Raw genomic sequence first — 15,902 nt, forward strand, 5'->3', positions numbered from 1 at the left:
TATTTCTTAGGTCACTTTTTAGTATTGCTGTATCTCAAAAAAATAAAAAAGATTTATGAATGCAGAGATGACCTTGTCCACTTAGGAGTGAAACTAAGTATCAAAGCAGGGCTCCTTCAGAGCTGAGAGAAAATCCAGTCAGAAATTACGGGGCTGTGAAGGCAGTCCCACTGCTTTCAGCCTGAATGTCCAGTGCACCATCCCAATTACTCTGACCCTGAAAAATTGATGCTGTAAAGTGTGTGCAAAGCTGCTGAGCTACAGTTACTATGGGAACAGCTCCCATCACAGTGCTACAGAAACAGATACGTGGAGATGGAAGAAACAGACACATCCCAGACTGGCCACGACCCTTCTAGATCCTAACACTGTCCTGTGTAACTGCAACAGGTCTGCTTCCTTCTTGTTCCAGCCTAAGCCAACTCACTGCTCTAATGCTACCAGCTTCCACAGGAAGTCTACCAGCAGGGCTCCTACTCTCTACATTAAGAGGCAGAACTGGATGTCCCAATCACTAACAAGAAAGATCAATCAGTATACAACAATGAAAAGAAACACCAGGCCAGAATGTTTCCCATAAGCATGGAGCTAGTTCTGTGGGCTAAGGGGAAGCCAAAGAGGTTACCTTCTTCTTGATGCCATCCTGAATGACTGTAGTCCGATACAATCGCAAGAGACCCTCCTCAGACAGGTTCCGCACCAAGCGGATAATGGACTTCTTACAGCATTTGGTGGAGACACCCTCTTGCTTCTCCTGGTCCATGATCATCTTCTGAATCCTGGATAGCAGAGAAGGTCATTCTCTCACATGCAGGGCACAGAGGTCTATCAGGAACCAGGGAAACACTGTAGGAGTTTTTCATATCCTATGAAGGTGGCCTTTTTGGAATATGAAATACTACATCATTCTAGACTAAACAAATTAGCTAAAGAAAGGCCATTACTCACAGCAGCTCCACAGCAACAGAGATCACATGACTTTACAGGGAAAAGGAATGGGGGGAGGGGCACAGAGTGCAAGGATGGAAACCTGTTTTCTGCACTCTTCTTTAACATTCAGGTAGAAAAACTCTAATTTACCACTTGCTCCTTGGTCTGAACCTCTTTCTATCCTACTGATCTCTCTCAATCTTTCTGATTCTTGTGACATTTCTAGATCACTAATAAAGAAAAGCAGGGCCAATATGGACACCAGGACACCCAGACAAGCTTCACATGGCACAGGAAAGACCAGGGTGACGATGTATCTGAGGTGTTCCTTGCACCCCAGCTAGCCAGAGACAGGGCACAGGATCAGCGCTGGTGACTGTAGGGTGGCCCCTCTGCCAATGGTTCTTACTCTGGTCTCAGAGCTCTGGAGGTGCTGCACCAACAGAGTGGTGGCTCCAAGAGTTACAAAGACCAGACCTGAAACTCAGCTCCTCTGTCTTTAACACAGTCCTGTCTGTGCCTCTTGCAACGTGACTGCACACAGGTTTCTTGGTCCCCCTTCTCTTGTAACAATTCCCCAGTGTTATGGTCTAAATGTGCTATGTCACCTACAACTCATGGGCTTAAGACCTGGACCCAGAAGATGGTGATACTGCAGACTTTGTAAGGTGGGGCCTGCATGCAGGAGGAAGTAGGTTGCTGCAGACCTTGCCCTCTCTCTGCTTCTTGGCTGCCATAAAGTGATGATGCGATTTGGCTACATATTCCTACCACCATGTATACAAGGCCATGAGACCACACCAAGAACCCAAGAAACCATGAGCCAATTAGATCCTGCCTGACACAGCTACACAAAAGGAATACTCAGGTTAGGAGAAAAGCCAGTGTGGGCTCCTAGACACCTAGCATTTTCATTCTCTAGGTCTACCCTTGCTAATGACAGGAAATCTACATCCTGTTGACCACAATTAGACACCGTAAAACACACATAGCAAGGCCACAGCTCAAGGCCTCCCAGCCCTTGCTAGGGAGGAGAAGGGCAGTCACAGAGACAACAGTACACTTACGTGAACAGGCTCTCAATCAGGCGGAGGTTGGTGACAGCTTCTATGATGAGATTTCTGCGCTTTAGCAGTCGGTATGTTTTGTGAGGCTTGTCCTGGCTTGAGCCATGCCGTCCGCCTTTCTGGGAGCCACCACCCTCCTACATTAACAGAAACACAAAGGCAGGAGTCAGAAAGGATAGGACCAGACAGACACTATACCCGAGGGGCACACTCCTTTTCAAGGAAGTCAGGTTCTGTTATTCAAGGAGAACGTTCCAGGCCAGGCCAGCTCCCTACACAAGATCCCACTACCCTCTCATTTCAGGGTTCACAAACATTGGAGGTACCTGTCAGCTGATCGTGGGTGACTGTAGGATCAGCTGGTTTCAGAGTGGGACTTGGGGCATCACCTACTGGGACACTTCCAAAAGCAAAGAGTAGCTCCATGCCCACCTGGCTTGTCCCTCATGGGAGGGAAGAGCCCAATACCCCTGCTAAGGCTGCTGTCAGGCCATGGAGAGCTCAGCAGAGCCCTCATTACTACTCTCAGGCCCCAAGAAGAAATCAGGGATCAGAGAGGCAAAAAGTGGTATGGGATCATACAGAACAAATATGTGCACACATGCATACACACACACACGTGCACTAGGACAAGGCTCTGAATCTAAAACTAGGAACTTTCTGGAGGGCGAGGCAGAGAGGGCTGGGAATTCAATATAGGTTTCTGGGAGAATACAAGGACGGAAAGTGAAGATGGAGGTGGGGGCTTCTTCCCTTATTATTTATGTGTGTGTGTGTGTCTGCCATATGTGAACAGATGCCCAGAGGCCAGAAGAGGGTAGAATCCCCTGGAGCTAGAGTTACAGGAGGTAGTGAGCTGCCTAGTGTAGGTGCTGTGACCTAAACCCAGGTCCTCTGGAAGAGTAGCAAGTACTTTAAGCTGCTGAGCCATCTTTTCACCTACAACTTTAATTTTTAAAAATATTTTATTTATTTTTATTTTAGTGTATGAGTGTTCCTGCATTCCTGTATATTCATGTGCCATATGCATGCACTACCAAAGGTGACCAGAAGAGGGCATCAGATGCCCTGGGAGCCATAGACAATTGTGAACTGGCATCTGGGTACTAGGATTTGGATTCAAGTTCTCAGCTAAGAGCAGGCAATATTCGTAACCACTGAGCCATCTCAGCAGCTCCCCAACCCGACTCTACTTTCATCCTTAAGGTCTGTTTTCTAGGAGCTTACCACAAACCTGTGCCTTTATCACATCAAAATGTGGTAAAGTCTGAACATGAAACCTGAATGAAAAAGAATATCTGTTGACATCACATGGCAGCCACAGGGCATGTGTGGCCAGGTGGCTATGGCTTAGAGTCGTACTTTCAGGAAGTGGAAATGCATCTCAGGCACTGGGGTGACAATGTGGGAACAGCTAAGCTTAGCCTGCTCTCTGCCTACCACAGGTTCTCCAGGTAAGGCAGAGTTCTCTCACAACAGAGAGTGAAATCTAGAGGATTTCAGAAAGGTCCCTGAAGTGGAGACCTGTTGTCCATCATGTCTCAGAGCGACATTCTGGAGGAAGCTGCCGCAGTAGCCAGAAACTGCAGAAGCAGAGCCGTGTGCTGCCAAAACCCTTCAGGGAGCCATGGATGCAAACGGAGGGTTTTATCAGGCAGCACAGGCCTCTGGAAGGAAGGAAGACCTGTTGGATTGGGATTAGGAGGACCCAACAAGAAGGTACTGGGCAGCATCTAGCAAGCACTAAAGGGTGGAAAGCGTCAAGATCAAATCACCCAGAGCCCCTCAATTCTACAGCAGGGCCAAGTGCAGCCTGCTACGTCAGGACGGGAGAATGGACGCTGGGGAGGTCCCCACGCTGCCATCTCTTAGCAGGTCAATTTCCCATCCCATGGCTCAGAGCAGACTCCATATTTCTCCTCCTCGGGCTGTGAAGCCTGAACACAGCAGCAGCAGCTGGAGTCACCTGGCTGCTGGTCCACACCAGTGCTTAAGCCTAGGAGGTGGGGGACAGCTGAGCAACAGTGAGATTCTGCCCCCAAATAACAACAGTAGCAACAAAGCGTTCTGCCTTCACCTGCTGCTGCCACCAATCTCGCTGCCTAACTGTGATTATCACAAAGGTCCAAGCGCTGCCAAATGCCTTCACAGCAATACTGGCTATGTAAATTAACCACACAAACTTTCCCTCTGAATTTATGTGAAAAAACCACCTTGTCAGAGGTCACTGGAGACTTGGGACTAGGCCTAGCATGGGGCAGAGGCAGCAAATGGTTCTGTGTCTCTGTGGAACTGCTGCCGTCACTTGGCTCACATCCTGTGTTTGGCAGGTGACACTACTATCGCCTGTTCCTGTCCCTGGATTCGAGTACTGAACCAAGAAGACTGGAGTCTTCATGCCGCAAGCCTCTAGGGTCGTTACTAACCTTGGGGTTATCGAGCCGGACCTCCTCAATCACAGCGATGTCACCACTGTGACTGTCCATGCTGTGAGGGTCGAAGGGGGCATTGAGCTCAGACGAGCTGCTGGTGTCCAGGCCATCCCTACAAGCGGAGCTTCTGCGGGACCTCTCCTCAGCGGCAGCTTTCGGCTTCTTCAGTGGGTGCAGATTTAGGACTTTCCACCCGCCTGCAAGGAGAGCGGGCACAGCGGGTCAGAGGAAAACAAGGAGGGCTTCTCTGCTTGGCAGACAGGGCAGGTTAGCCCAGGGACCTCCTCGGGCTCACTCTACAGTCTTGGAGTACAAAACTGAACATGAGTCTATCAACCACTCACTTTCTACACACCTTTAAAGCAAGAGATGAAGCCACCCAGGGTACTATACACCCGAAAGCTCAGCACTCAGGAAGCTGAGGTAGGAAGGGTGGGGGAGTGAGCTCAAGGTAGGTCACGTAGTAAAATCCACTCTCAAACAAATACGCGAGAGTTACTAGGTTGTAACAGCTCACTTGGGAGAACATCCCTGCCTCCATAGAAGTATTCTGTAAACTAAGCTCTGGCTCTTGAATGGACCGAGGGAAGGGATGAGAGTAGTAAAAACATGTAAAAAAAATGTTATTCAAGGAGACTGACTACCTTGCAAGAAGCCAGGACACACCATACGACCGACCCCTCCACATCTATGATGGTGTGACCGAGGAGAGCTCCCGGTGCCTGCTGAGCTGAACAACTGCTCCTTGACTATGGTGAGCTGTGCCAGGGTGTGTGGCCCCGATGCCCCCATATGCTTCAAGCAGCCCTTACCCTTGGCTGGAGTGGAGTGATGAGGCCGAGAGCCAGACCCAGCATCCCCTGAGGCTCTTGCATGGCCCCGGGACCCTCGGCCCCTCCGCTTGCCACCACTGCAGCTGCTCTCTTCCTCACTTTCTGAGTCAGAGAGGAAGGCCTCTTCGCCCTCAGGCATGAGGGACTCATCTTGCACTGAGGCGAGGCTCACAGTGGTTAGTAGCTCTCCTCGGGCCTTTTCACGAGCATATTGTCGGCTCAAGTCACTCTCCTCCGCAAACACACAGGAAATGTACTTGGTGGTCCGCTGCCGGCCTTCATCTTCCATGAACCCCTAGGGCAACCACATGTTAGCACACTCCAGAGGGTATAAGCACCTACAGGTATAAGGTGCCCCAAGTGCTCTCCCCCTGTTGTACAGCGCCTTCCTGGCAGGGTCTGCCACGACAGGACCACACATGATCTGGACTGTGTCTGCTCTCTGAACCTAGTTACCCTTTACGGAGAGGGCCTTGATTTTCCATGCACCATCTTTGCTGGACCTGGCTCACAGACAGTCAGGAATTGGTTTGTGCTGGTTATATAGAGCTCAGAGTTCCACGCACTACAGATACCAGTTTCACACAGCCACAGCTGTGGACACCTGTGATTTGGTTTATTATCAATCCATGATCATCTTGCCTTCTAAAATGGGAAAAGGGCTCATTCCACTGCATATAGTGGGAGAAAGTTAAAATAGTCTATGAACCCACATGTTGCCAGGGATGGCACCAAGAGCCCCGGTATACACAGATCAACTAATAAATCCCTGCCTTATGGTAAAATGCCCACAGTGGCCCACCAGAGGGTCTGAATGAGTAAAAGTTTAGTTCCAAGGGTGGTACTATTGGGAAGGGCAGAACCTGTAGGAGGTATGAGTGCTCCCAAAGTGGTGTGGACGAGTGCATGTGTGCCCATGTGTATGTGTCTATGTCCCGGGACCATTTTCTGGCTCAGGATGTGAGCTTATTCTGCCAGCGTGCTCCTGTCATGAGGTGCTTCCTGTCTCATTAGAGGTCCACATCAGCAAAACCCACTTGATTTCGGACTACAGTCTCCAGAACATGCCAAAGCCACCTTCCTCTCTGTAACTAACGGCCTTAGTTACTTCATTATAGCTACAGAAACCTGACTAACATCAGCCTCGGCGGCTGAGATCTAGCTTTGAATCACAAAAGGGGAACACTAGGCCTCAGTTAGTGCTTTTGATACTTTCAGGTGCCAGGCAAATCACACTAATGGGAGCATATCAGACACCAGCCAGCTCCAGCTGACTGCCCTCACCCAGGAGTGAGCTTCAAGGGCAGCTGCTGCCCTGTCGCTCTCTCCAGGGCTTCAGTTTTTAAGAAGCAAAACCAGAGAAGCCCTCAGTGAAGGGAGGCCTAGCATGCTAGTAGCCTCATACAGCTACCTGCCCATGGACAGACAGTACTGCATCTGCTTCTCCAACGTATAATCCCATGGGAGCACCAGATGAGGTATTGTAGGGATGACAGGATGTTACCTTGACAACCTTGAACCTCTGAAGGAGCCGACACAGCATTCTTGCTTCCAGCTTTCCCACGTTCATAGCAACTCGGATCTCAGCTTGGGAAATTCCTTTCGTTCCTCTGCGCTCAACTGTGAACAATACCACACTTGAACCCCACCACTGCACAGGGGCAGCTGCTCACAGCCACTTCCCTGCTCCCTGGCTAAGCACGAAAGTGGAACCGCCAGAGAAAGCACTCTCCCCTTCCCCAGGAGCACTCCACTGCCAGACTGAAGAGCTACCTGACCCTGAGAACACCAGCTGCTCACTTTGTGTGTAGCTCCCTGGTTCTCCATGCTAAAACATGAATGGGAAAGCAAATTGTGGCTCTATTCCAAGAGAAGCGGACCTATTAAAAGTCTCTATCACCTTTAAGCAGCAGGAGGAAGTTAGCCTTTTCTCACAAATGAACTTACTCAGATTAATGAAACTGACCCTTTCAAAAAACATCAAAATGCTTTTTAAGATAATATTTGGGGGTGGCAGGGAGGGCTGTCCTTGAACATGCGATCATCCTGCCTCAGCTCCCAGGTACATGTGCCCCATGTTCCTTCCTCTTCTGAAAACGTCTCTTAACGTGCGTTTTCATGTTCCTGTGGAGACCAACAATTGCCCCTTTTCTCACAGCCTGACCAGCAAGAAGTATCCGAGGAAATGATGGCAGCAGCGCCATAGCCGAGAACAGAACTTGCTGCCTGTTTTCAGTACCGTGTATGCAGTCTGCAGTTCCTGCCCTGGAGTCCATGCCTGTTACTCAGTACAGTACCTGCCTTTCACAAGTCTTTTTGAAATACCCTGGGATCAGATATTCCAGGGAGGAACCTGGTTGGAGGCTGATACATGAGCTTTAGACAGATGATGGCAAAGCTCTTTGAACAGAAAACACTGCTTTTTAAAAAAAAATGCATTCACACATTTGAGGGTACCAGGCAAAAACCAGTCAGGGTGCAGGAGGCTTTCTACGTCAGACACACATAAAGATGGCCATCAGAATGAGAGGAGATGGCTCATGGGGCATAAATGGGGACAAGAGGGCTATAGGCAGTTGTTTCTAAACTATGTTCTGAGGAATCTGAGCCACCACAAGAACTGTCAATCTATCAGCCTTCATAAAGGCCAAGTGAGTGATTAGCCAGCATGGCCTGCGGTGGAGGCTATGATGCAACAATTCAGAAGGCAACAGAGGTGCCAGAACCTGCGCAACAGAACGGCAGAGAGGCTGAGTTCTGTTGTCTTCAGTGGGATGGCTACGCTCACTTCCTCTGTGCAGCAGACCGCGAGATGCTTGCAGTATGGGGTAGAGCTCTTGCTCTCTATTGGGCTGTTCTAAGAAGAAGTAGGTGGTACTCTCCACGTGTCTGCTAATCCTCTGCCTCTCTTCCTTTATGCAGCAGCAAGGCCCCATCGGTAGCAGAGCAGATACCAGCACCTAATCCAAACTCACCAGCTTCCAGAACTACACGTCAAAAACAACACTTTTCTTTAAATACTGTCTGCTCTTGGATGCTTTGTTAAGCATCAGAAAACAGATTAAGATAAACAGCCAGCCAAGCCTGAGCGTTTCTGTGGGTGCTGTTGCAGCTAATTTACTCTTGTGCCTTTTATCTGAGAATGTGCTCATGTCGGTTTCATCCAATGTGATGGTTAACTTTAGGTGGATTAAGGGATTCTCAGGTGGTCAAGCATTATTAAGTAGGTCTATGAAGGTGTCCACTTCCGGCAGAACCTGGCCTATGAGTCACAGGGTAACAGGGGAGGGAGGGTATGCCTAGATAGGTGGAGCATATCATCAACCAGGAGCCAGTAAGAACAAAAGAACCGACAGGCAGGAAAGGCAACTCACTCTCTCTCCACTTCCCTCCTACCTGGGTCAGGAGCACCTTCTTCCCTTGACCTGGATCATGAAGACCCTGGGTTTTCCACTTGTGGCAGCTATGGTAGGCCTCAATGTCCACGCCACATGAAACAATCTCCCTAATAAATGCCCTCAGTCTACTGATGCACCTCTATAGAGAATTCTGTTGTCATTCCCCATTTTCACAGACAGGGAAGCAAGGCTCAAGGATCTTGTTAAAGCCACATATCTAGGAGGCAACAAGGCTCCACCCTGAACTTGATCCACAGCCGAAGCCTGGAGAGAAGCCTGCCACCTCCTAGGCTTTATGCGCTGGAGCCCCACTCCCCTCACGGGGACACCTTTCCCACTCTAGGGCTCATAGCCTCAGGCAAGGGCTGTGAGCGGGACTCACTGAGCTCGTAGGTCTGCGTGAGCATGTCCCGCTCAAAGACGATGTCCACAGGAGGGACTCCCTTGGAGATGACCTCCTCATCGTCATCATCATCGTGGTCGTCTTCCATCTTTCGCTTGAATTCCTTCAGGAGCTTAAGACAGCGCACCATGACATCAGTTCCTAGGAACAGGGCATACATCAGCAAGCAATAGACACAGCACCTCATGGGAGAGCATTGATGACATCCTGAAAGGCCATAGCTGACCTGTCATCACTGCAAGTTCATCCCCTGTGAGGTGTGAGAGCAGACGGCTTAGTGGTTAAGAACACTTGCTGCACTTAGAGGACCTAGGTCCAGTTCCCAGCATTCACAGGTTTGCTTCTTGGCACCTCACATTAGAGAGCTCATAACTGCTGTATCTAGCTCTAAATGCAGAGGATCAAATAATCCAATCTAGCCTCCAGGGCATCCCCACACATATGGCACGTATTAGCAGACACATACACAAAAATAAAATGAAAATATAATATAAATAAAATGAATATAAATTTAGGAAGAAAAAAAAACCCTACAATACCTACTACTCTTAGGGGCAAGACTATAGTGTCTTGTTAACAAATTTAGAGAAGGAAGAAATACTTGCAAAAGGGTCAGGAGGCACCCTGCTAGCTTGCCAGTGTAGCCGGAAGACATAGTCTATTCCTTTGAACATTCATTCTTCCAGGTAGGGGCCACACATGGGATTTGCTCAAGAAATGAAGAACAACTTTTCCTTTAAAGCCAACAAGAGCCCTTCTGGTGACTGAGGGTGGGACTGAGGATAAACGTAGTTTACAAAGAACTCAAAAAGAGGCAGTGGCAGACAAGACTAAGAGGTCTTAGCTAGCACTGTTATGACATTACTGCCAGTGACAAATACAGACAAGGTGGGACCTTGCTGCAGTACAAGCCATGCTCTGGGCTGCTATGGGCTCTGAAGGAAATTTGCACCTACCTCCAGATAGCCTACCACATCAGGGGAAAACCCACACTTAGGCCCAAGGAAAAGGACAACAAAGACAGGAAACAATGTAGATGCCTGGCATAGACGTATGCCAGCTCACTGGTCCTAAGGACTCTAGGAGTCATTTTATATACAAGGGAACTGAAGCATGGAAGGGTTAGATCACCTGCTCAAGCTCCCCACAGCTTGTCAGTGACAGGCAAATTACGCTGTCAGGTTTCCTTAAGTAAAAGGAGAAAGCTAAGGGTGAGCAGGGCAAATGGCATGCAAATTCAGTGTGACACCCACCAGAATGATCGAACTCTGGGAAATTTATCAAGAAGTCCTAGAACAACTGGAGGAGGTAAAAGTCTTAGGTGACTGCAAAGGGGCCTGCCCAGAGTCTCAAAGTCATATGACAACCAGATAGGTAGGAAGCTGCCTTTGCTCGGCTAAATGATATGTTCTTTCTGTGTTGTTGCAGGATAGTTATCACACAGTTATTTACTATTACATCTGTCAGTTAATGTGGTTGGAAAAAAAAAAAACCCAACGTTAATGGAGAAGAAGAAAGCCCACCAACATTACAGAAAGCAGAGGACATCTGACAGAAAGACAAGAGAGGACAGGAGACATCTGACAGAAAGGCACAGAGGAAAATTCACCTAAGATCAGCTCTAGAGGAAACATCAGCTCTGTGATTTCATTTGGACACTCAGACTTGGGAGACCCCAGAACAATGGTAGCCTTGGGCTCAGAGCAAGGGGTGATGCAGGAGCCTCTGAGACAGTGGATCATTATCAAATCACAGTAAGCTACCCCAAAAGATAATTTTAATGACATATGTAGACTTTTCCTGTACTAAAAAAATGGGAAACTATCTGGGCGGTGGTGGCGCACACCTTTAATCCCAGCACTTAGAAGGCAGAAGTAGGCGAATTTCTGAGTTCGAGGTCAGCCAGGTCTACAAAGTGAGTTCCAGGACAGCCAGGGCTATACAGAGAAACCCTGTCTTGAAAAACCAAAAAAAGAATAAAGAAAAAAAAAGGGGGGGGGGGACTTCATATACATCCAGAAAAATCATCAATACTTTAAAAGAATAGTCTAGTTTGGAGGAATGTAAATTTTAAAAAGGCTTGTGTTTTGCTATATCTTTCTTCTATGTCTCCTTTCTTCTCTTTAATTTTATTAATTCCACCCTTTCTTTTGTTTGCTTACCTAGGCCAGAAGGTGTGATAATTTTCAAAGAACCAGCTCTTTGTTTCATTCTTTATATTTTTGTTCTTGTTTAACTGATTGCAGTCATGATTAATTGGATATCTATATCATACTCCTTCCACAAGCTTCAAAGACCATCATGAAAGATGGGGCAGAAAGACTTTAAGAGTCTGAAGTCAGGAAGATCAGAGGGAAACAGTGTCTTCTGGATATGACAGGAGTGCTGCCCTCATGACACACAGCAGCTGTGGTCACCTGCACAGCGTCAAGCCAGTCAACAGTCAAGCATGGAGTGGGAAGGGTCCATGAGCCTCGACTCCTAACTGACATACGATAGACAATTAGTGTCTTCTGGTGGAGGGATGAACAATTTTCTGTAAGGGCTTATCAGGGGGTTATTAAACAATAATTTAATGTAGAAGAGATACAAATTCAAAGGAACAGAGAGTGGGTGGCATAAATGGGAGGAATATCATCAAAATACATTGTTTGAAATTCTCAAACAATAAAATTTTAAAGTATATCCAAAAAAATGGGGAACTCCATTTCAGATCCCTGAAGGGTAGGAGTTGAGGGGATAGAAATGTTGCTTGAAAAAGCCACTGCTGTATTCATTGCTATACTTATGGCCATTGGAGTAAACCATTCCCTACTTTCAATTGCAATATTTATATTTTTCCTCTTAAAAAGGGTTGAAAAAATAGCCATACAAGAAAAATTAGCTATAATAATACAAAGGCATGAGAGACGAGACAGAGGAAGTAAGAGAACAGGAAAGCATTAGTTGTGAACCTATGGTGCCTAATGAAATTGAGGATCAAGATAGACAGCCACTGACAATGGGTAAGAAGCCCAGCTTGATGGCTTGGAGCTGGGCAGAATTCAAGTGCCTAAATGTCTAAGTTTATGTGTAGATTCATAAAGATCTAATTGTACCTGGATAAATAGAAAGGGGGAATAAGAGAACCTGAAAGATACTAGACTGTAAAAAAACACTGTTGAATTATATCAACCTATATACTTTAAAGATGTTTTAACATCAGAATGGAACTTAGGGAATGTGTTACACTGGGGAAGAGGTTTTGCCTATGAAAGACTATGGGTTCCACCAAAATTCATAAGAATCCATCTGAATAAGAGAAAGCCTCCACATGAAAGGCACAATTCAAGGAAGGAAGAGACACAGAAATGCAGACGATGCAGAAAGCAGATCCCCCCCACCCCCCTGCATGGAGATAGCTCAACAAACCAGCTGAAAAGGACCGATTGTTCATCAGACTGACGGACTGGAAAACCTTGCTACTGAAATGGACTGTTGGCGAAAGGCAGATAATCAGGACTGTAGTTATGAAGGATCCTCCCAACAAGGGATCTTCATAAGGATATTTTAAATTCATGGGACTGATAATTGTTTCTGTTGAAATAGTTAAATTGTATTCAATTTTTAGCTTAGAGGGAGGGATATGTTGCAGGATATTTGATTATACTGTCAACCCCATGGTTATGTTATTTACTGAAAAAAGTTTCTAGTTGTCATGTGGCTCAGCCCTTGGCACACACCTTTAGTTCCTTTGGCTGGAATACAGACATGCCCTTAGTATTCATCTTTAATCCCAAACAATGAAAGTAAAGTTAGCTTGTAGAAGGAAGCAGCCATGTTTGAAGGTGATGTCTAACTCAGTGGCAGACAAAGTGACAAATCAGAGAAAGAATATGCCCAACTCATGAGAGGAAAGGGAAGCTACTTAAGTGGCAGTGCAGAGAGAGAGCAAGGAGAGGAGGCAGCTTTACTGGGACAGTGGTACAGAGACACTGCAGGGAAAGAACAAGCTAGATACAGGTGAAGACAGAACGAGAAGGAGCCAGAAGACTACTGTATATTCCAAAGTTAGTGAAAGGCCGAGAGGAGCAGTTCAGGAGAGGTCAAGTGAGAGACGTAACACTGAATCAGAGTGGAGAGGAGTTTTGAGCCATATCAGCTGAGCTGACCAGCCAGCCAGAGCTAGGAAGGGGTAAGCCTATTCAGCAGCAAGTCTCAGAGGCTGAAAGCATTCTAGGCCTAGATTAGATTGTATGGGGACTAGCAGCTTCCAGGACAAGGCCTAGGTTAGCAGAGAAGGGCAGTAAGCCCCCAAGAGAGTAAATACATCAGGAGTTACGCTGTGCCTCAGTTTCCTCAGCAGTAACAATGAAGATGGCTCAGCAGACGGAGGTTCTTATACTGAAGCTCAGTCCTCAGATTTTCTGTTCCAAGGAGAAGACGAACTCAAGCCCAGGGCCATTCTGGGTTTCAATAGCAAGCAAGGCTTTTTCTCAAAGGAAATAGGTTTTCTTATAGATCCCAGAGATGGTACCTTCTCTCCTTCCTATTACCCTTGCTGCAGCCTTCAAACACAGCTGCTGAGGGACAAACATCACACCCAGCTGCTGGATTGTTGAGACCTTTATTTCAATCAGATTCCATAAACATTTTTTCCTTACTGTGTCCAGAACAGACACAAACCAGGCAGGCTTCCTCTGAGGTAAAGAGACAAAGTTGAGTCTTGGCAAGGCAAGCAGAGGACACTGAGCTTGCTGTGACACAGCCCAGGTTGACAGTCTGGTTCTGCCTATCACAGCTCTTTTCCTCTCTGAGCCTCAAGTTTTTCATCCATCAAGCAGAGCTAATCTAAACGCATCTTGAATAGACTGAGCAAGGACAGGCACAGTGGTTCACCCATACCTGACACACCAAGTGCTTCATACATGTTCTCTGCCTGGAGAACTGAGGGACTCTGCTCTGTGAGACATGCCACAGTGCCCCCAGGGCTTTATCTCTAGCACATTTGGGGGGCTTGGAAATGAGCTATTTGGAAGGGTGGAGCAGATGTCTAGGGTAAAGGACAAAGCGGTAGCCTTGCCACAGAGGACAGGCATTCTAGGCAGAGGAAGAAGTCAAAGAAAGAGAAAGAATAAAAATGGGGCTGAACAGCAAGGCAGACTGTGGAAGGAAGGTCGTCTGTATGCCAGGTAAGTAACACTGTTTATTCTGTAGGTATGTTTGGGACTGTGGGGAATATGGCCAGTGGCTTGATGGGAGGCCCTGGTGGCTCTCCTCAGCACAGGCTCAGGCCCACACACTTCCCCTTTCTCATGAGTCCCACTCGGTCTCTCCACAGTAGAAGCACAAGACACGGAGAGACTTAACCACCACATGTTCTTTGTTCAAATCCTCGCCCCGCACTATCCCTCCTGACGATCTGAGCAATGAGCAGTGCTCCCCATTTTCTTGGTAGTACAATGAAGTAAAATAATAAAGAGGTTAAGAGGATTAGAGAAAACCTAACAACGGTGTCCAATATTTTATCTGGATGTTTGACAATGGCAGTACTGCCTTGCCTACCTGTTTGTAAAGTCTAGGACAAGCCCATAGACGGTTCTGTTCTACACACAAGGAAACAAAAGCACTGGGAACAGCCAGCAATTAGCTGGCTACACCCTAGGAAGGGACAAAGAGAAATCCTACCAGCACCCCCTTCCACACCAGCCAGCCACTAGTCAAGAGTGTGCTGTCTGCCACCACCATTGCTGCCCCCACCCCCCATAGGTGGGATATTCATGCCCATTCTTGCTGATAGCTGCTACCTCTGGAAAAGAGACAAGGGCTGCTCCAGGAGATAACATCCTTGCCCCTGTGCAAGTGACTCCGGTCCAGGTATTCACAGCCTGATAAAGCTCACCCCTTTACCTGAGTTTCCCTTTAACAGCTTCTGCCATATTAAAATGTTCTTGCTTTTTTATATATATTAATTATTGACAGTAATTACTTTTTATTCTTATAGCTAGTATCCTTTAATCACTTCACTCTTATTAAACTGCTTATTTGTAACTGTTTCATCATCTTCAAAACACAAAGTTCTACACTTTTGAAATCTGGGATAACTCTGACCCTTTGTTTTTATGCCTTTGTTTGCTTTTGATCCTGTTTTGTTTTGGTCTTTATTCTTTTCCATTTTTCTTGGCTTTGACTCTCTTTCAGGCCTGTATATTTAATTTATTGCACTTCTGTTTTTCTTTATATGGCTCATTTCTCTCCTAGGTTGTATATTTTAATCCTACTATAATTTTTTGAATGTACCCCTCTTAATGGTCATAATTTTACTCTGCTGTACCCTATAATATTTCTTGGATTAGTTTTATTTATTTTAAATTTAACAGCTTGACTGACATTTATTTCACATATTGTATATCCATCCTTTCAGTAGGTACAAGTCACAGACTATGTATTTAATACCAGCCTGACTCTTATCACCTCCAATCCTCTACCCTTTTTGTCCCCTAAAGATTAACAATCTTATTTCAGATTTTCCCACTGACTTTCCTACAGGTGGAGTCACATGACCAAGTCACTGTGCGGCCACTCTCTCTTCACTTATCTTGAGCGAGAACCGTCTGCACCGCACACAGGGGCTTCCTGTGTGCTGTTTATCTGTTTTACTGACCTGCATGGGCTCTGTGCTCTGTCTACCACACTGTCTGATTTTTGTGCAGCAGCGTCTGAAAACAGAAGGGTGAGTTCTACATTATCCTCCCCTCAGGACTGTTTGTCTTTCTGGGTTCCTTGCACTTAGTTATAGATTTTAGAATCAACTCCCACAAGTCTGGAATCAGACATGGACTGTGTTGAATCAGATCAAT

General features: G+C 46.8%; 1 protein-coding gene across 1 annotated transcript in view; it reads right to left on the minus strand.

The window, feature by feature from the left end:
- Positions 1-15,902, minus strand: part of Gtf3c1 (general transcription factor III C 1) — a 66,735-nt gene that overhangs the window by 31,106 nt on the left and 19,727 nt on the right. Inside the window, exons 7-12 of the mRNA NM_207239.1 lie at positions 9,043-9,204; positions 6,767-6,882; positions 5,242-5,557; positions 4,424-4,626; positions 1,998-2,134; positions 626-779 (exon numbers count right to left, since the gene is read on the minus strand). Coding sequence (NP_997122.1) covers positions 626-779; positions 1,998-2,134; positions 4,424-4,626; positions 5,242-5,557; positions 6,767-6,882; positions 9,043-9,204 — 1,088 coding nt within the window. The remainder of the gene's footprint in view (positions 1-625; positions 780-1,997; positions 2,135-4,423; positions 4,627-5,241; positions 5,558-6,766; positions 6,883-9,042; positions 9,205-15,902) is intronic.

The sequence above is a fragment of the Mus musculus genome, chromosome 7 (assembly GCF_000001635.26).
Source record: "Mus musculus strain C57BL/6J chromosome 7, GRCm38.p6 C57BL/6J".
NCBI lineage: Eukaryota > Metazoa > Chordata > Mammalia > Rodentia > Muridae > Mus > Mus musculus.